Genomic DNA, 21683 nt, shown 5'->3' on the forward strand with positions numbered 1-21683 from the left:
AATTGGCACTGAAAGCACTCCAATTATGTGAGGGTAGTAAGTTAGATTATGGTTATGGTACTTGAGGAACGTGTTGTTAGGATCTGGAAATTGTTGATTATTTTGTAGTGTTAGTTAGCCTGCAAAAGATTATTTGGTAATAGACCTAATTGCCAAGCGTCTATTCTTATTTTGACATTGAAACCTTGATACAATAAATTTTTATTTTGATTTTTAAATTGACTATACAGTTACTTTCTTTTTTGTGTAAAGTTCTATGAATTTTAATGCATGTATAGATTCATGTAATCACTACCATAATCAACATACAGAACAGTTGCCTCACCCAGAAAATTTCTCATGCTGCCTCTTTGTAGTCAAACCCTCCCTTACCCTGGCAACCACTGATGTTTTCTCCATCTCTATAATTTTGCCTTTTTGAGAATGTCATATAAATTATATCATGTAGTATATAACATTCTGACACTGGCTTCTTTCACTCAGCAAAATGTTTCTGCGATTCATTCATGTTGTATATATCAATAGTTCCTCCTTTTTTATTCTGACTAGTATTCCAGTGTATGGATGTACCACAGTTTATTCATGCATTCACCCATTGAAGAAGTTGTTACCAGTTTTTGACTATTACAAATAAAGCTGCTATTGGTTTCATGAAGATGGCACCAAAGGCAAAGAAGGAAGCTCTTGCCCTTCCCAAAGCTGCAGCCGAAGCAAAGGCTTTGAAAACCAAAAAAATGTGATGCGGAAAGGCATCCACAGTCACACACAAAAAAGAATTTCCACACGTCACCTACCTTCTGACGGCCCAAGACACTGCGTCTCTGAAGGCCCCACAAATATCCTTGAAACACTGTCCCCAGGAGAAACAAGTTTGACCGTTGTGCCATCATCAAGTTCCCCCTGACTGAGTCAGCCATGAAGAAAACAGAAGACAACAACGCACTTGTGTTCATTGTGGATTCAAGGCCAACAAGCACCAGATCAAACAGGACATGAAGAAAGTACGACATTGTCATGGCCGAGATCAACACGCTGATCAGGCCTGATGGAGAGAAGAGGGCATATGTTCGACTGGCTTCTAACTATGATGCTTTGGATGTTGCCAACAAAATTGGAATCATCTAAATTGAGTCCAACTGGCTGAATCTAAATATAAATGTTTTCACAAACAACAACAACAAAACGAATAAAACTGCTAGCAACATTCGTGTGCAGGTTTTATGTAGGCAAAAGTATTCATTTATCCATTATAAATCTCTGGGAGTGAGGTTACTGGGTCGTATAGTAAGCTGTGTACAAGAAGCTGCCAGACTGTTTTATAGTGTCTGTACCTTTCAGTCCCACCAGCATTGTAGCAGAATTCCATTTGTTCCACAACCTCATCAGCACTTGGCATTTTCTTTTTTTTCCCCTTAATGTTAGAATTCCTTTTTTTATGTTTATTTATTTATATTTGAGAGAGAGAGATAGCATGCAGGGAAGGGGAAGAGAGAGAGGGAGAGAGAGAATATCAAGCAGACTCTGCACTGTCAGCACAGAGCTCACTGCAGGCCTCCATCTAAAGAACCGTGAGATCAAGACCTGAGCCAAAATAGAGTCAGACGCTTAACCGACTGAGCACCTAAGCGCCCCTTCTTAATTAGCCTTTCTAATAAATATGTATTGGCATCACATTGTGGTTTTAATGACTAATGATAGTGAGCATCTTTCTTGTGTTATTTACTATTTGTATATTTTCTTTGATTATGTGTCTATTCAAATATTTTGAATATATTTTTTAAATTGGGTTTTTTGCTTTCTTGTTCAGTTTTGAGAGTTATTTATATATTCTGGATACAAGTCCTTTGTTTGATATGTGATCTACAAATATTTTCCCACATTTTTTACAGAGCAAAAGTTTTTAATTTTGATGAAGTACAGTTTACCTATAATTAAAAAACCACCAAGAATGACTTGCCTAACTTAAGGTCATGATGATTTTCTCATATTTTTTCTTCTAAAATTTTTATAGCTGTGTGTTTTACATTTAGATCTGTTGTCCATTTTTGGGCACCTGGCTGGTTCAGTTGGTGGAGCATTGGACTCTTGATCTTGGGTTTGTGAGTTTGAGCTCCACACTGGGTGAAGAGATGACTTAGGAATAAAATCTTTAAAAAAATAAAAATTAAAAAACTAAAAACAAAATTGATCTATTGTCCATTTTGAGTTAATTATAAGGTATGAGGAATAGGTCAAGATTCTTGGTTTTTTCTTGCATATGGAGGACCCATTTCCTCATCACTTGATGCCAGTGTCACTTCAGTTTTCAGTACTTTGGACCTTTCCTGCATATGTACCATCCAGGGCCCATTCTGAGACCTGTGCAGTGGTCTGCCTCATAGTTCACCATTCCAGGCCTTTGGCATGCTGTTTAGAGTCAGGTCCATGTAAGGGTCAGGGTGCGGCCACACACACATCTTTATGGGCTCACTTTCTTGAGCTTCCCCCTCTCTGGAATCATCACCCCCACTTTTCCCAGCTCCAGGGCCCCTCTCCCCCTTTTCTTGGTGTGCTGACTAGAAAGTTGAGGGTGTATGTAGTCTCTCAGCTCTGCTATGTGCTTCCCACAATTAGGTCTGCCTCTGCAACTAAGGGAGGAAAACAAGCAACTTGAGTCACCACCCTACCTGCTCTTCTGACCACAGTTTCTCGGTCAGTTTTAGGTGCTTTCCCAGTCCCTGCTACTGCTACCTCTTCTACCACAGGGTTCCAGCTTTGGGAAGGAGGCTTGTGTACAGCAGAGCCAGAACAGAAAAAAGAAACAGTATTTCCCCTACTTTCTCTTTCTTGCAGGATCCCCCTTCTGCTCCATAGACCAGAAAGAGGGTTTTTTTTTTTTTTTTGTTTTGTTTTTTAGCTCTTTGTGTCTGTGCCCAGGACACGTTTCTGTGACTTGCACTGCCTTGAGTTCAACCTGGAAGGTATGGAAGGAAAACAAAAACAAAACAAATCCGAAAACCCTCATTGTTTATATTTTGAGTTTTGGTTTACTTCCCCAATCTACTTGCTATTATTTGCTTCCCAGAGTCCTCAAATAGCTGTGCCATGCACTCTTTCTGGAGATTTTGGTCACATTTGGTGAGAGAGACCAGGAGCAGTATACTTACTCCATTCTACACAGGACCATAACCCCAAATCTTTAATGTACTATAAAAGGGGAAAGAATTGTACAATAAACATTTATGCATCCACTGCCCAGGTTGACAGCATCTTTTCCTTTAAAAAGCATGTCTGAGGATTGCCGTGTTTCTAATATATTAAATACACTGCTGGTTTCTGTCAGAGTATAAGTCACTTGTTCCTGAAATGTTGAAGAGATGTTTTACCAAGTTATTCTCTTTGAGGCTTTTCCAAATGTACATTTGGAAGCTAACATCAGCTTTTTGTAACTTGGCCTTGTGAGAGTGTGTGTGTATGTATTTCTGATGTATCTCTGTAGTCCACCTTGAAAGTTTCACTAAGTTTAATATTTCTGTAACTAACTTAATTATTCACAGTGGCATTAGTACATAACCAATAAAATTCTTTTATAATTCAAGCAGTGCTGTGTTTGGTCAAACCTGGCCGTCTCTTTATTTGGGTGATGACCCCTGAGTTTGATTTGGCAGCTGTGTCTTCTAAGCTCTAACACCTGTTTGCAAAGAGCCAAAAATCAAACCCCTTCCCCATCAGTATTTATTCATTGCCTGCTGTGGGTAAGTCTCAATGCCAACTGCTGGGAATTCAACACCATTTAAGTTCTTATTACTCCTAAGTGTAGTCCTGGGACGGAAACACTTGTATTTCCTGGGAGCTTGAAATGCAGAATCAGACCCACCCCTGACCTCCTGAATCAGAATCTGTGATTTAACACGATTCCCAGGTAATTGTTTCAGGAAACATTGGCAAGACATACAGTCCCTGCTTTGAAGGGTGTACAGTCTTTTGACTGTTAACTAACTTGGATTTAAATAAAGTTTAAAAAATTAAAAATTAAAAATAAATAAATACATGGGGAAAAATAAAAATAAAAGTTCCATTTAAAACCAAAAAAATAGGGGCATCCCGGTGGCTCAGTTGGTTAAGCATCCAACTTCGGCTCAGGTCATGATCTCACGGTTTGTGGGTTTGAGCCCTGCATCCAGCTCTGTGCTGACAGCTCAGAGCCTGCAGCCTGCTTTGGATTCTGTGTCTCCCTCTCTCTGCCCCTCCCCCACTCATGCTCTGTCTCTCTCTCTCTCAAAAATAAATAGATATTAACAATTTTTTTTAAAAAAACTAAATTAAAAATTGGCTGTCTCAGGAAGGTGGAATGGAGGGTGCTGAACTAGGAAAACTGGGACCTGCATTCTAGGCCCCAAGTTAGACAAGTAATATAGAGCAAACGTTATGAGTATGATATGTAAAATCAGAAGAAACTGACCTCCAATTCTGGTTCTGGTACTTTCAAGTGCTGTGATCTAGTTAATGCTCACTTTCAGGTTCCTTATCTATAAGTAATATGTCTGCTTTTCTGTTTCCTTTTATCCCTGGCAAAAAATCATCTATTACTCTGTTAAAGTGCCTTCTAAAACTAAGTCTTCTCATGGGGTGCCTGGGTGGCTCAGTCGGTTGAGCGTCCGACTTCGGCTCAGGTCATGATCTCACAGTTTGTGAGTTCGAGCCCTGCATCAGGCTCTGTGCTGACCGCTTGCTCAGAGCCTGGAGCCTGCTTCAGATTCTGTGTCTCCTCTCTCTGCCCCTTCCCCGCTCACACTTTGTCTCACTCTGTTTCTCAAAAATAAATCAATGTAAAAAAAAAATTAAAGAAATAAATAAATAAAACTAATTCTTCTCACACATCTTATTTGGATCTTGTAATCAACTGTGTTTGTAACCTAGGAAACCAGTTTGCTAGATGTATATAATATGAGTAAATAAACAAGGATGAGGGTCTGCAGGGGCACCTCCATTTGTAAAGAGCATAAGCCTTTTGGCATTTATTTTGGCTGCCCCAGAAATTACGTTAATGTATTCTCTTCTTAGGAAAGTACAAGTGTGGAGAAATGAAAAAGGAAGTCCCATATTATTGAAGTGTAACTCTAAATTAGCGGTTCTCAACTTGAAGGGGGGGCGTTGTCAATTTTGTTCCCAGGAAATACTTGGAGATGTTTGGAGATACTTTTAATTGCCGTGGCTGAGGGGAGATATTGGCATTTAATGGGTAGAAGCCAGAGATAACTGCAAAACATCCTATAATCCCAGACAGCCTCCCACAACAAAAAATCACCTGGCCAAAATGTCATAGTGCCACTGTTGATAAGCCTTGTTTTAAATGTACGTACTTTATAAAATTTACATTTCACCTGTCACACTACCCGGTGAATTAGTCTATTTAAATATTTGTAATTCCAGTATGAAAAAAATGCTTACTAATTTCTGCACTCTTTTTCCCAAGGAACAATGATGTACAATAACTAGTTGAGGTTCTTCAAAAAATGTGCCCTGAATACAATTCACTCCTCAATTGCCTTTCTCTACACATGAATGCTCTATATTCATTAATACTAAATCCATTTTCTATATGACCAAAAAAGAGGTCAGAAATATTTTTTATAGGAGATGAATCACATTTTGATAGGAGCTCTTTTTTTCCTAAGAGGTCATGCTTAATTTCAAAGCAGGCAACACTCAGAGATTTCAAGCTCTAATCATAAAATCCAGGAGTCAGGAATTCAAACTGCCAACAACAGGAACTTCTGAAGCCATAAATTCCAAGTGGAGTCATCATTCCTCACAGGCAAAGAATCACTGCTCACAGATGTAAATTTCCCCATAGAAAAGTTCATAATACTATGTCTTGTGACACGAAACTGACATGCCTAGGGCAGTTTGTGAGCATGTGTCATGGATTACACTCACAGTTGCACAGAATGCTCTGTAAAGTGTAAAAGGCCCAGAGTCAGTGACAGTCTGGCCTTAGCACCAGTCTGGTCGTAAGCAAGAAGGTCAATAACTTCCCCTGGGGAATATTTGCCCAGGAAGAGCTTCCCATCGATAAGAAGCTCGGAGGGGCGCCTGGATGGCGCAGTCGGTTAAGCATCCGACTTCAGCCGGGTCACGATCTCGTGGTCCGTGAGTTCGAGCCCCGCGTCGGGCTCTGGGCTGATGGCTCGGAGCCTGGAGCCTGTTTCCGATTCTGTGTCTCCCTCTCTCTCTGCCCCTCCCCCGTTCATGCTCTGTCTCTCTCTGTCCCAAAAATAAATAAAAAACGTTGAAAAAAAATAAATAAATAAATAAAAAAAAAAACGTTGAAAAAAAAATTAAAAAAAAAAAGAAGCTCGGAGAGCTGATGCCTATCATTATCCCCAAAATACCACCTCCACCTGGGATTCTTTGTTTACATCTAGATCCTCCATTCATCTAGTGTGCCTGTTCCGAAGATTCGGGGATGCCACCCACTTTGAACCTGGAGCTCTTAGCATCGGGGCCATGCATCTTATCCTTAGCTTACAATTATGTTTTTTAAATTCCACATATGAGTGAAATCATAGGCTATTTCTCTTTTTCTGACTTATTTTGCTTAGCATAATAGATTCTAGTTCCATCCACTTTGTTGCACATGGCAAGATTTCATTCTTTTTGCTTGCTGTGTAATATTCCGTGTGTGTGTGTGTGTGTGTGTGTGTGTGTGTGTGTGTGCGCATGTGTGTATAGATATACATGCATGGTGTGTATATATATACACATTCATACACACAGACATGCACAGAGACCACATCTTCCTTATACATTCATCATTTGATGGACATTTGGGCTCTTTCCATAATTTGGATATTGTTGATAGTGCTGCTATAAACATTGGGATGTGTTGTGCCCTTTGAATCAGCATTTTTGTATCCTTTGGATAAATACCTAGTAGTACAATTGTTGGGTCATAGGGTAGTTCTGTTTTTAATTTTTTGAGGAAACTTCATACTGTTTTCCAGAGTGGCTGTACCAGTTTAATTCCCACCAGCAGTGCAAAAGTGTTCCTCTTTTTTTCCACATCCTCGCCAACATCTGTTGTTTCTGAGTTAATTTTAGCATTCTGAGAGGTATGAGGTGGTATCTCACTGTGGTTTTGATTTATATTTCCCTGATGATGAGGGATGTTGAGCATCTTTTCATGTGTCTCTTAGCCATCTGGATGTCTTCTTTGGAAAAATGTCTGTTCATGCCTTTTGCCGATTTCTTACTGGATTATTTGGTTTTCGGGTGTTGAGTTTGATAAGTTCTTTATAGATTTTGGATACTAACCCTTTATCCGACTGAGATAGCCAATGTTAACTGTTAGCTATTTCCTTTCACACTTTTCTCCTACGCATTCAGTATATGAGTCTAACTGCCTATAGCATCCCTAAAGTTTCCTGATAAAGTCTTTGATAGTCTGTTTCATGCACATATGCACCTATATTATTTTATATGGAGAAAATATTTCAAATAAGGTATATATATTGGGATTCTTTTTATAACTTCAGTCTTCTCTGTTTTTTTTTTGTGTACATACTCCTTCTCCAGTGACTACATTTAACAATGCAGAGTATGTGTGTTTATATCTGTACCTTTCCTCATACTCATAACCATATCCATCTACGTATTGAGTATCTATCTACCTATGTACCCACCTTTTTAAAATGTTTATTTATTTATTTTTGAGAGAAAGAGGAGGGAGGGAGGGAGAGAGAGAGAGACAGAGAGAGAGAGAGAGGGATAGAGGGAGGGAGAGAATACCAAGCAGCCTCCACACTGTCAACACAGAGCCCAATGTGGGGCTCAGTCTCATGAACCTGAGATCATGACCTGAGCTGAAATTGAGAGTCAAATGCTTAACCCACTGAGCCACCCCGGTGCCCCTCCAACTCATTTTTTTATGGCTGCTTGATGTGGTGTCACTGTTCCCTAATGTGTTCAGCATTCCTATTATTAATGGACATTTACCTTTGCTCACATTTTTAAGGGTTACAGTTAATATCCTTGTTTATATAACATTAGGTCCTAAAACTCATTTTCAAGGGATAGATTCCCAGTAGTGGAATTCCTTGTTGAATTTAAAATTTCGGTAGATGTTGCCAAATTGCTGAAACCAAAGTGGTTCATTTCCACTAATACCTTAAGAGAGCACCTTTTTGGGGGTACACTTTTTCAATTGGTTTAATTGCCTTCTTCTTGTTGATTTGTAAGAGGCTTCATGTATTAGAGAAAGTAACCACTTATGTTTATTAAGATACATTTTGAAAAACCTATTTATTGACTTCATCATCAGTCTTTCCTTTTGTAACTTGTAGATCAAGACACTGTGTCTTACAGTCTAGAATTTCTTGTAATATATGTACTTTTTGTGTGCTTTTTTACGTGTATAATATGATACAGGATTTGATTTTATTTTCTTCCCTATGGAGAACCACTTGTCCTTGCACCATTTAAAATGTATTCCTCTCCCCCATAGAATTGAAATATTACATTTACTGAATATTAAATTTTCTCCCTATTTCTTCATTTTCAACATTTCAGTATTAACTTGGTCTTTGTTGACTGAAATAATGTGTTGTGGCTCATCCAAGTGATACTTGTCTTTTCTCTTCTTGGGGAAGCACGGCTTGACAGTAATTCACCTTGCAGCCTGGTCTGGAAGTCTTGAGATCATGCTCATGCTGGTTAGAGCTGGAGCAGACCAGAGAGCCAAGAATCAGGTGGGTATGTGGGTCACTCCTGAAAATAGTCCTCACTGTACCAATGTGGGTTGGGGAAGTCTTAAGATCGTTGTGTAATTATGTCCCTTACCTTGGCTCTCTTCAGGATGGAATGAATGCCCTCCACTTTGCAGCTCAGAACAATAATGTACGCATTGTGGAGTACCTCATTCAAGATCTGCACTTGAAGGACCTGAACCAGCCCGATGAGGTATGTTTGCTCTGGTAGGATAGGTCCTGTGTACACCTCCACCTACCTTCCTCTTTCTTCCTACTCCTCCTAGAGCTGCCAAAGCAGCCAGCACAGACAGACCTGGCCCTGTACCCAGCTCCTCCGTCACTCTGGCAGATGGCAGAACAGATGAGAAGTGTTGGTGTTGGTGGTGACCCTGGCATCTGCACGTGGGGAGGATGAGGAGTATTGAGGAAGCCGCTAAGTTCTTTTTTCCCCCTTTACTCTCTCATCCTGGTTGGGTGTAGACAGTATCCACCCTATTTTGTATTTAGAATGTATGCTTTCATTTTACTACATTATGCTTGGCCTTTTTGGAGTGTATTTGGCCCAAGTGTATGTAGTAATGAGCCATGGAATATAATGCAATTTTACTGTACTTGTCTACATTCCTTTTCTTTTCATGTGTAGATATATAATAATAACAGCTACCACCTGTTGAGTATTTATTGGTGTGCTAGGTACAAAGGAAAGCTATTTACTTACATTATTTCATTGAGAGGTTTAGGGCCTGGTGTATATGGTTTAACAAATCTTTGCTAAATGAATGAATTCTCCTGTTAATTCCCATAATAATCCTATACAGCAGGATTTTGCTTATTTTTAATTTTTTTAATGTTTATTTATTTTTGAGAGAGAATGGAAATGGGCGAGGGGCAGAGAGAGAGGGAGACACAGAATCTGAAGCAGGCTCCAGCCTCCGTGCTGTTAGCACAGAACTTGACATGGGGCTTAAACTCACAAACTGTGAGATGATGACTTGAGCTGAAGTCGGACACTTAACTGGCTGAGCTGCCCAGGTGCTCTGGATTTTGCTTTTTTTTTTTTTTTTTTTTAATGTTTGTTTATTTTTGCAGGAGAGAGAGACGGGGGGGGGGGGGGGGGCGGGGACAGAGAGAGGGAGACACAGAATCTGAAACTGGCTCAAGACTCTGAGCTGTCAGCACAAAGCTGTATGTGGAGCTTGAACTCACAAACTCTGAGATCATGACCTGAGCCAAAGTCAGATGCTTAACCAACTGAGCGAGCCTGGTGCCAAGAATTTTGCTTATTTTTAAAGGTGATAAATTTGAGGCTCAGAAAGGCTGAGTACCTCATCCATATCCCAGAGTTGGACAGTGAGAGTCAGAATTTGAATTCAGGTCTCGCTGACCTCAGTCACCATGCTGTCCTGTCTCTCTTCTCAGATGACTGTGGACATTCCTCCTGTGTCATGAACTGTCTTTTCCCTGGAATATCTTCTTCTAGGCCTTTTTCATAAGGGAGTATACCCTGTGAGATTGAAGTTTTGATTTCAAATGTGACCTCTTTTTCACTGTGCCTACAATAGTCTCCATAAAAGTCTCTCCATAAATTAATCAGTAATACCTCATTTCACCTCTTGTAAAAAAACGTTCACATTCTTGTCTGACTCCAGTCTTAAAAACAACAACAACAACAACAACAGTAATTTCTTCAAATGAAGTCTGTAAGTTTCTTTTACTTCCTCTGAGTATGACTGAGCATCTGTACATTTACAGCTTGGAGGCAGACAGACATGGGCTGTGGTCTGGGCATGTATTAGTTACACGGTTTTAAGCAAGTTCTCTGACTGCTGAAAGCCTCGGTATCTACAAGGGATAATTGGGGAGGCAATACCTTTATGGTTTGATGTAGAGTATTGACATTTCCTCAATTTTATGTAAAAAATGCCTATGCCATTGAACTTCACTGTAAGCCATTCTACCACCCTTTTCTAATCAGATACCACCCCTAAGCCATTCTTATGTAGCAGTATTGGAACAGCCACTGTTGAGATGTTTAAATGAGTTAATGACTATAAAACACTTAGCAAAGAGTCTGGTACCTGGTAAGTGCTCACTAAATGTAGTTGTTATAACAGTAATCATAGGGCAAAATGCATTGTCTGATTTCCTCAAAATCATAATCATAGATAGCATCTAGTGTCACAGTGTGGACATTAGATCATTCTGGTTTGATTGATGCTAGGTAGGGATGTGACCTGTGAATGAATTCCACTCAATTCCATTCAGCAGATATTTGGTATCTGTGAGACACATGACTGTCTTCCTTTTCAGTGGGCTCCAGCTGCTTTGACAGGAGACAGCTGTGTATGGGAGGATCAATAGGCTGAAGGGACTAAAAGACCAAAGCAGGTTTGTGGGGAGCCTTCACATCTGGAACTTCTGCTGGCCAGCAGCCCTCTTGCCCACCGTCTCTGTAGCTGGCTCTGGGGTTGTCCTGTCCCACCCCTCTTCCTCCTCCTCTGTCTGGTGGGAAAAAGACTGGGGAGCCCTGGCAGCAGACTGTGCAGAACCACATGTCCAACTGAGAGATCTTTTTTAAAAAATTTTAAATGTTTATTTATTTTTGAGAGAGAGAAAGAGTGTGAGTGGGGATGGGGTAGAGAGAGACGGAGACAGAATCCATATCAGGCTCCAGGCTCTAAGCTGTCAGCACAGAACCCACGAGCTGCAAGATCATGACCTGAGCTGAAGTCTGACACTCAATTGACTGAGCCATCTAGGTGCCCCCCCCCCCCAACTGAGAGATCTTAAAATTAAGATGGATTCAGAGACATATGAGGAATGAACAAATAAATACTGGCTCATTTGGGAGAAAGGAATCTCTGAATCCAATTTTAGTTTTAAAGAAACCTAAGTGGATCAATGCAAAAGACAAAGTCTACTCTTTTTCTGAGATCTGTGAATGGGGTTCAAGAATGTTGGCAAAATCCAGTATGAACTGGGATCAGGAGCTCAGGATCTATTAATTCATCTTTGGATTTTCCATCTGTGTTTACTTAAAAGTATTGTGGAACTCATTGAATGCATTTGATAGAAAAAACTGCTTCACCCTCATAGCTGGCCCTCTTGCCTACTTTCTTATCCGCTGAATGTGATTGAGAGCCTGTTTACTGACCAGTATTAGTAAGATTGTTTTCTCTAGCCCAGAGGGAACTCCAAAAGCTAACAAGGAAAGCCTTATAGGGAGGCGGTCTTTATTAATAAAAGGGGTGTCACTAGGCCCAGGAGAGTGTGGGTGGGGATGGGAGAGATGGAAGACATGGAAAATACTTTGAGGTTTCTTTCAGGTCCATAGCTTGGGAAATCATGTGTCCTCTCCAGGGGAGAGAGAGTAGAGCAGCCAGGAGAAGTTTTGGGTGAAGTAGTGTAGATGTTCTGAATCTACGTGTAAACTTCCATCTAGTGGTCAAAAATAAGCACTCAAAATGTTTGGAGTGGAGCAGGGACACAGAAAGGAATGGCTTTAGAGTATATGCATAGTTGTTGAATCTAAGAGTTTGGTGGTACAATGTAAGGTTGGTTTCAGCTGCATACTTAATGGGAACTTCCATTGGTTCAAATGAATATAGGAAGTCTTTAGAGGTCAAAATGCAAAGAAGCGTCCCATTTTGGAGTGTTGGGAATAATGAGCATGAGAGGATTTGAAAAGATAGATTTTCTTGTGTGGACCTGAGGCCAATATTTAAGGGTTCCAGTGTGCAAGGGGAGAGCTCATCCTACCCACCCTAGGTCCATGACTGCGTATTTAACACACTGCTCCTTCAGTAGTTTTTACTTCATGGCAACTTATTTTTCCCTCTCAAATCTCTAGTTATTAGGGAATCTCCTGGTGTTTTCCTTATGTTGGGGTTCTGTTGTGAGGGTCCCAGGATAAGGAGAGTTGCCATGGGGTGTAGACCTACACACAAGGCACTGGAGGACTTTGTGCTGGGTCCTCCCTGGCCTCCTCTCAGAGGCTCTCCAGGGCACCACCTCTGAGATCTCTATGGGCAAGAAGAGTCAGTTTGGACTTCAGGTGCCTATTGAATGGCTGTTTATGAAATCTTTGTTTAATTTGGTAACTTGTCAAATTTGATAATCCTGGTAGTAAACTTCAAAATGAAAAATAATTTCAAAAAAAATTTTTAATGTTTATTTATTTTTTGAGAAAGAGAGAGACAGAGCATGAGAAGGTGGGGGTGGGGGTTGGAGAGAGAGAGGGAGCCACGAAATCCAAAGCAGGCTCCAGGCTCTGAGCTGTTAGTGCAGAGCCTGACGCGGGGCTTGAACTCATGGACCATGAGATCATGACCTGAGCCCAAGTCGGAAGCTTAACTGACAGCCACCCAGGTGCCCCCAAAATAATTTCAAATTAACAATTTTAACCCCTTAGATTTGTTCACATGCAAACAATTTAAATGCATTGAATTAAAACATGTTAGGTTAAATATACATTGTGTTAATAAAGGAAAAAGGAATTCTAGCCCCTTCTTATGCTCATTAATTAAGGAAGGCAATCAGCATCCTGAGCTGGGGAGACATTGTGATTTGTCTGCAGCTTGGGGCTCTGACACCACTATTCCATTGCCCTGACTGAAAAATCTCCCTGCCTTGCAAGTGGGCAGGAGTCCTGTGAGGCTGCACTGCATAGAGGTCGACTTGAACATCATTTTAAAAGGATTGGATGGGTAAAAAATGAAATGAGACATGGTAAGAAACAGAATTTAAACAGGAAAAAAACAAGTATTTTTAAAGTTCTTATTTTTCCTAATAACTTGTACTAAGATGAGAGAAAAGATTTATATCTCATTTTACTGTCACTTCTTCCTTATTTATGCTCCCTTTTGATACATTTCTAAAATATAGATTACTTTAAATGCCCTTATTTTGTGTAATTTCACGTTCACATTTTTTTCCCCTTGATAATCACATTTTTAAAGGGCATCCAAAGTTGAAAGTAATAGCTGTTTTCTTGGTGAAGAAAAATGTTTCAACTCTGATAACCTCCCATTTCTTCCCAGACTAGGCTTTCTTTGTGGGTGGGTCCTCTGTCACTTTGTTTAGCCATGCAGAAATGCAAGCCTTTGTATTAGCCAAGGGTAAGAGTAAGGCCTTTTTAAAGTTCAACGGACCCCTGGTACTTCTAGTAGTATTCGTTCCCATACTACTAAATATGTATCTGTGAGACTTCTTTCTGCGATGAGTGATAAAAATCCAGTTTAATCTAGATTAAGCAATAGTGGTAATTTATTTATTCCTAACTAAAAAGTTGGAGGGTGTATCTGAATGGCTTCAGGCACGGCTGGATCCAGCCCCTTTTTTTTTTTCTCCCTCTCCAACTCTCGATTGTCTCTGTTGGCATTATTGGTACTCTCCACAAGGTGGGAAAGATGGCTGCTAGCAGTTTCAAGATATTCTTAGGGATATTCTTATGGATTTTTATTCATAAGAAAGAAAATTTCTCTCATTAGATGATCATATATAGGGTGCCTGGATGGCTCAGTCATTTAAGCATCCTACTCTTGATTTCAGCTCAAGTCATGATCTCACAGTTAGTGAGTTTAAGGCCCATGTGAAGCTCAGTGCTGACAGCACAAAGCCTGCTTGGAATTCTCTCATTCCCTCTCTCTCTTTGCCCCTTTCCTGCTTGTGCATGCATGTGTACACACTCTCTCAAAATAAATAAACTTTAGGAAAAAAATAAATGTGCATATATAAATCTCAGAAACAACTCTCTTCGGCCCTGCTTGAATCATCTGCCTAATCCTGGACCAATCACTGTGACCAGCGTGGGTTAAAGTGATCACTTCATGTGGCGGGTGAAACCTGGCAGTTGACAGCACTAAATGGATAAATGGTGTCTGTATAAGTGGGGAAGTTCTCAAAAGGAAAATGAACCTGCTGTTACTAGAAGAAACATAGACATAAAAGCAGTAAATGTCTACTCTGGGACACAACACCCTCATGTATCATTTACGGTTTCTGTGGGTAAAGGGCTAATAAGACCCCTTTTGCTTCTGCCTAAGAATTAAATTTTTTTTTAACGTTTATTTATTTTTGAGACAGAGAGAGACAGAGCATGAATGGGGGAGGGTCAGAGAGAGGGAGACACAAAATCTGAAACAGGCTCCAGGCGGTCGGCACAGAGCCCGACGCAGGGCTCAAACTCAGGGACCGCGAGATCATGACCTGAGCCGAAGTCAGCCGCTTAACCTACTGAGCCACCCAGGCGCCCCTTCTGCCTGAGAATTTAAACGTTAGTTAACTTTCTAGCTCTGTGTCACTGCAAACAAGATTAGCGTTGTTTATGATAAAAATAACCCCTAATTGGCAAATTGCATCTGGACTTGGAGGAACTACAGATGCACTATCATCACCAGGGGGAAGCCATATTTTGGGTTTGGGCTTCCCTGACTGTAATGACTTATAACTAATGGAGCACATCCCTTGTGGGGATCTGGAAGCTATGCTTGGGGTATTTATTCCATTGGGGCACCATCCTTCTAGACAGGGTGGCTCCAATGCCTGTCCACTGTAGATCTGTCACCTTGCAACTGAGCTATCACCTGGGGGGCCAAAGACAGCAGCTCCTGGACAACTCTGTAGGGACATGGTATGAAGGGGAACGGCTGACCTTGGCCAGCTGTGGTTTGTGTCCTATATCTTCAGAGTAAAGTGGTGTCAGATGTGGCCAGTGATAATTCCGTTATTCTGAAATCTTTAATTGAAGCCAAAAAGACCCTCTGGTGGGCATTGAAGTCATTCTCATAAATCTTTGAGATAGGGCAGTTGCTTTAAGGAAGCCCTGCTAGTGAGGGGTGACAGCAGCTCAACTCCAACTACTTAAAGGGGAAAAAAAAAAAAAAGGAATTTATTGACTCATTCAGTTAGACACTTTAGGCACAGGCAATTTTAGTTATGTCTGAATCCAGCAGCGCAAATGATGTCAACAGGGCTCTTGTCTCTTTTTCCGTTTCCAGCTCTGCTCTCCACTGTGCTGGCTTTATTCTTAGGCAAATTGTCCTCATCAGGTAACAGGGAGGACTGCTGATGGCTTAGCTGCTGCTGATTCTAGACTACAAATAGAATGCGCAGAAAAATAATCCCACGGTTGACCCTGATTGGCCTGGCGTGGCATGTGACCATACCTGAACCAAACAGTGTGACCAAGGGATATATTGTGGAAGAGGCAGGAGCCTGTAATTAACAGCTCCACAAAAATAGGCCACAGGCCCTCTAGAGGAAAAGATGACGGGCAGGAAACATCACCAGTGCTCTTCTCTCCTATCCCAGTGCATTCACGAACTTAAAAGGCTGCCTTCTTCATTTCTTGTCACCTGTCTCCCCACCCACAAGCACGCATTCATGCTGAGTTAAGTACTCCCGCGTGTCACCAGGGTTCAATTCCTATATTTCATTATCATTGCTTTTCATGTGTCCATTTTCCCTGTTGCACTCTGAGCTTCTTGAGGATGGGGCAGTGTATCTTTCATCCCGGCCACTCTATGGCTGAGCACAATATCTGGCATATTCATAGATGCTCAGTAATTGTGGAATAAATTAATGAATAATTTATAAAGGTATGTGACTAAATGTTTTCATGTAGTGTATAATCATGTCTCTCACATCTCTTTTTGTCATTTTTTTATATGAACCTTTCTCTTTTGTCTCCATTTGCATATATTTGAATAACCTAGATTCAATAATTTTTGGTCTATCATTTCCAAAATTTTGTTCATGGCTCAAGACTAAATTCTCTTCAATTAGGGGTCTAACTTGCTAACAGAAGACTGGGGGCCGAAGCAGTCTCTGTTCCTTCTCTTTGCCCTTCCTTAGTGACTTTATGAGAATGACAATGAGAGTCAGGCCTTCCAGCATAGAAGCTTGGGGATGTAGGCCTCACTGGCAAACAGGTCTGGCTCAAGAATAATGAATTAGGTGAATTTTTGGCACCATTTTGTTTCTCCAACTTCCATATATGTGTGAATGGAGAGCTCCATAGGGCTGATCCTCGTGGACATTTTGTTTTGCCATTTATTATTTCAACATTTTTCTTTTTTTCCCAGTTATGGGGGAATCATGTGCTGTTATCTCATGTTAACAGTCTCCATGATCTTTTGATTACCCTGCATTAGCAGATCAGATAACAAATCTCAGATTCAGATTCAGGAACCTTCTTATAAAGAGGCTTGTATCTTGTTTTTCACATTTCAGACATTTTTCTAAGCCTTTGGTTAATAACACACAAGCCAATTTGTGTATTCTTTATTTTTTTAAAGTTTATTTATTTGTTTTGAGAGAAAGGAACACGTGTGACCAGGGGAGGGGCAGAGAGAGAGGGAAAGAGAGAGAATCCCAAACAGGCTTTGTGCTGTCAGCACAGAGCCTGATATGGGACTTGATCCCATGAACCATGAGATCATGATCTGAGTGGAAATCAAGAGTAGGTTACTTAACCGACTGAACTACCCAGGCACCCTCATGAGTGTTTTCTTTAAATGAAGAAAATACTTCTGCCTCCATTCCCCTCTCCGCCCCCCCCCCCCCAACTGTCTTTTCTTCCTCCTTTAAAATATCTGGAGTTAGATAGGGCACCATCTGATGGGTGGCTCAGTTGGTTAAGCGTCCAACTTCAGCTCAGGTCATGGTCTCATGATTCATGGGTTCAAGCCTTATGTCGAGCTCTGTGCTGACGGCTCAGAGCCTGGAGCCTGCTTCGGATTCTGTGTCTCCCTCTCTCCCTCTTCCCTGCTTGTGCTCTGCCTCTCTCTGTTGTCTTGCTTATTAATAAATGTATAATAAACACTGGAGGTTTGTGATTTATTTTCAGAAAGGAAGAAAACCATTTCTTTGGGCAGCTGAGAGGGGCCACATTGAAATGATAGAAAAACTTATCTTCCTTAATCTACATACTTCAGAAAAAGACAAGGTGAGTTGGACTTTTATTTCTTTGCTGAGAATGAGAGAAGGGGGGGGGGTGACAGCTGGTATATAGATTTGGTGATGGCATTTTGGTCAGGAATAGACTTGTTCACTTGTTACTACAGTCAGAATAATGGAATATCCAGATGAAATGAACCCACTTTGGCAGTGGATCATCCAGATTGCCAGTTTTCACCCAATAAATGTTTGTGAACTCAGTAGATTATGTGGATTTTTTCCACTGTCAATTCCAGTGCTCTTTGTCCCTTGAGGTCTGCTGAAGAGTCTTTCTTACCTGACTGGGGAGGGAAACCCTGATAGACACCCATATCTATATTCACAGCTTTGATTATTTTCTTAGGAGAAATTCATATGTATACATAGAATTGTGGGCTCATAAGTTCTACACATTAAATTGTTTGGTATACATTGCTAAAACTATCTCCCAGAAATTTTTCACCAGTTTATCTTCACATAGGTTATGGGAATTGCTTTTATTGTTTCACCTTTTGCTAGCAAATTAGCAGCAAAGGTAGAATGAGGGGCATGGATGGTGTTTTCCCACTTGTTGGATCAACTATGTCTTTTCATTTGAAACTGTAAAAAATTATAAATTTCACTTGAAACTGTGGATAATGTGGCCCACACTCTGGACCACAGCTTTAACCGAAATGAAACCCCTCAGAAACCTCATTACAGGCCTGACCATTGGAGGGTCATGTTGCTCAGTGCAGCGGACTCTATGGTGAGTTTGTCTCTGTTGCAGGAGGGAAATACTGCCCTGCACCTTGCAGCAAAGCATGGTCACAGTCCTGCGGTCCATGTGCTGCTAACCCAGCAGCAAGAAATAAATGAGATCAATGAGGTATGTGAAGGTGCTCGTTAGGGGTGGGCACAAGACTCAAAAGTGGAAGGGTGGGAGGAATGGCTTTCATGGGAGGAAAACAAAGATGTTAGTGCCACAGAGTGTAAAATGTGATGTTACAAGATTCCTTCTTTTTTCTCTAAAGTATCCCAGCAAGTCATTTGTTAGTCCATTCATTTATTTACCCATTGACTCAAAAAATATTTGTTGAATATGTACTCTATTCTGGAGAGAGTATGTATTCTTATTCTAGAAGTCTAAGGGCAAGAAAGGCATTCAAAAAGGTGGGAGCTGAGAGGGCCAAGGCATAGAGATACAGAAAGGCTGTGCTCACCAGGAGACCTTGGCTTTGACTTGAAGATAGTGGAGACCTTGAAGGGTGTTAAGCAGCAGAGAGGAATGAGCTCTGTGTTGGTTACAGGTCTGTGACCGTCCCAGTGGTTTGAAGTGGGGGCTTGGTGCCTGCAGAGGCTGGAGGTGAGGACCCCAGTCAGGTGACAGTGGAAATTGCTGAAGCAAGAACTATGGAAAACCTGTCACCAGGGCACTTACAAGGAGCAAATGGGATGAAGCAATAGGAGGAGGCAGAGGCCACAGGATTTGTGACCAGAATTAGGGAGAGAGAAGACTTTCTGATACCTGACTCACTGGTTTGGACTACTGGGAGGGTGGGGTGCTCCCCCTAAGCTGTGAGCACAGGGCAGAGTATGTGGGTGAGATCAGTAACAAGGGTTTTGAATGGGTTTGTGATGAGGCACCTGGGAGGGGGGCAGACATTCAGGTGGGGAGCAGTGGGGAGATAGAAACTATCTGGGGTTCAGTGGAGGGTAGGGAGATAGAAACTGGGCATAAGGCTTAAGTGGAGAAGTTGTGCCAGGGAGACAGATCTGCTCTAGGTGGTCACTTTAAACCTTTGAGTCAATGATTTTTGGACTGGCTCTTTGGAAACTCAGGTGAATGGATTCCTCTTGGACTTCATAGTTTAACGTTCTGATAAATTCTAAACTTAATACCTCTCTGAACAATACTCTAAGAGGTAATATAATCATTGAAGACATTGATGACTGTGAGGTATATCATTATTTTATGTAACGCTAAGAAAAAATAATGCTGCCAATTAAACAGTGACACAAACAAGCAGCTTTTTTGTCCTTTAGAATAGTTTATACTTATGGAAAGAGTTTCTTAGATGTTTACCTTAGATTTTTTATTATACACATATAAAGGAACAAATAAATAAGTTGGTTAGTAAACTTCACACTGAGCTTGATTCTTACTCAGTCTTGATGTCCTGGCTTTTTCAAACAAAATACGGTCCTCTGTGCCTTCAAAGGTGCTTGCAGTGCAACATTTCTTTAAGGTTACCCTATATGGTTTCTGAGATTTAAGCCAACACCCATTCTGATTTCATACACATGACAAGCAGTGACAGCATCACATATACTACCTGGTTGACTAAGATTGTGAGATGCATCCTGATCTCAGATAAAACAAGATGGGACTTAGTATTGGTGGCTTTTGACCATAAAACTAGCAACCGTGGGTAACCTAATGGGAAGGGAAGGCTATGAAAGGGCATATATGTGATGCCTGGGCCAAGTCTGTATTCCCTTTGGACCAGAGAAGCCCACCAGGCTAGTCCCATGCATCCCTGGATCTGGGCACCCAGAGATTGAAAGCAGGGCTCTGACTGTGTGGGTCAGGTCCTGGCTCCGTCGCTCTTCTAGGTAAGTGATCTTGGGCTCAGCACATAGCCCGTCTTAGCCTCAGTTTACTCATCTGTCAAATAACCTCATTAGGGCCATAGTGAAGTTTAAATGGGAAGGCTGTGGCAGACAATTAGCACCTGGAGTAGTGCCTGGCACACAGTAGGCATGTAATAAGTGGCATCTGTTATCATTGGTGTTATCTTGGTGCAATAAATGGGGTCATAGTTATCATTTGTTGTTGTTGTTTTTTAAGTTTGTTTATTTTGAGAGATAGAGAGGGAGAGAGAGAGCACAGTCAGGGGATGGGCAGAGACAGAGAGAGAGACAGAGAGAGAGAGAGAGAATCCCAAACAGGCTGTATGCTGCCAGCACAGAACACAATGTGGGGCTCAAACTCACGAACCGTGAGATCATGACCTGAGCTGAAGTCGGACACTTAACTGATGAACCATACAGGCAGCCTCATGGTTATCATTTGTATCAGTGGTATATTATTATCCTCATTTTTTCTTTTCAAGTTCTTGGGAGAATTTAAGCCAAGCTTTCTTTTTTTGTATTTTCATAAGTTGATTTATTTATTGAGAGAGAGAGAGAAAGAGAGAGAGAGAGCATGAGTGCACACAGGGGAGGGGCGAGAGAGGAGGGAGAGAGAGAATCCCAAGCAAGCTCTGCACTGAAAGCTCCATCCCATGAACCATGACATCATGACCTGAGCCAAAATCAAGAGTCAGACACTTAACTGACTGAGCCACCCAGGCGCCCAAGCCAAGCTTTCACTTGAGGATCATGGACAAAAATAGAGCTTTCATTTGTTTACTTTAGTGTGCGTTCAGTCTTTTCTGACCATCTGGCATAATAATGATCAGGTTTAATTGGTTTAACTTATTTAAAGATCTCAGGAATTTGGTCTTCTTAAATACAAGTTACGAATGATGTGTGAGAAATGTGAGGAAAAAAAAAATGTGAATCACCTAGAATAAATCTTAGGTGTGATTAGCCTTCACAAATCAATATAGAGATCAAGTCCTATAGCCACAGGATTTAATTTAAAGTCTTGGTCATGCTTGCCCAGCTGTGTTTTAATACTTTACCACTGGAATGTGTGCACTTGGATTTTATCCACCATTTAGCTATTTTTGAGTTAGGGCACATTAGAGAGAGCTCATAAAGTCCAACACACTGTAATTGCAGATTATGTTAGGTTTCATCTGCAGAGAATGAAGTGTCTAGTGATAATATCAGCCCTTTGAATAAGGCCCATAATCTTTATACAGTCATGGGCTGCCTGCATTTCCAAATGTAAGCTGTAGCCAGACCAGTTGGAGTGATCCATATGAATATACTCTAGTGGGGCTGTCTCTAAATAGTCTTGGAAGCAAACTCTCCTATCAGTAAGGAAATATGGGCATGCATCTGTCATATGCACATTTATAATTAAAG

The 21683-nt window shown here is 41.0% G+C and overlaps 1 protein-coding gene across 1 annotated transcript in view; it reads left to right on the forward strand.

Annotated features, from left to right (window-relative positions):
• The window catches only part of ANKDD1B (ankyrin repeat and death domain containing 1B), a 62169-nt gene that overhangs the window by 13681 nt on the left and 26805 nt on the right, over window positions 1-21683 (forward strand). Inside the window, exons 4-7 of the mRNA XM_042941276.1 lie at window positions 8631-8729; window positions 8836-8940; window positions 17578-17676; window positions 18436-18534. Of these exons, the coding sequence (XP_042797210.1) occupies window positions 8631-8729; window positions 8836-8940; window positions 17578-17676; window positions 18436-18534 (402 nt within the window). The remainder of the gene's footprint in view (window positions 1-8630; window positions 8730-8835; window positions 8941-17577; window positions 17677-18435; window positions 18535-21683) is intronic.

Source organism: Panthera leo, chromosome A1, assembly GCF_018350215.1.
Source record: "Panthera leo isolate Ple1 chromosome A1, P.leo_Ple1_pat1.1, whole genome shotgun sequence".
NCBI classification, from domain to species: domain Eukaryota; kingdom Metazoa; phylum Chordata; class Mammalia; order Carnivora; family Felidae; genus Panthera; species Panthera leo.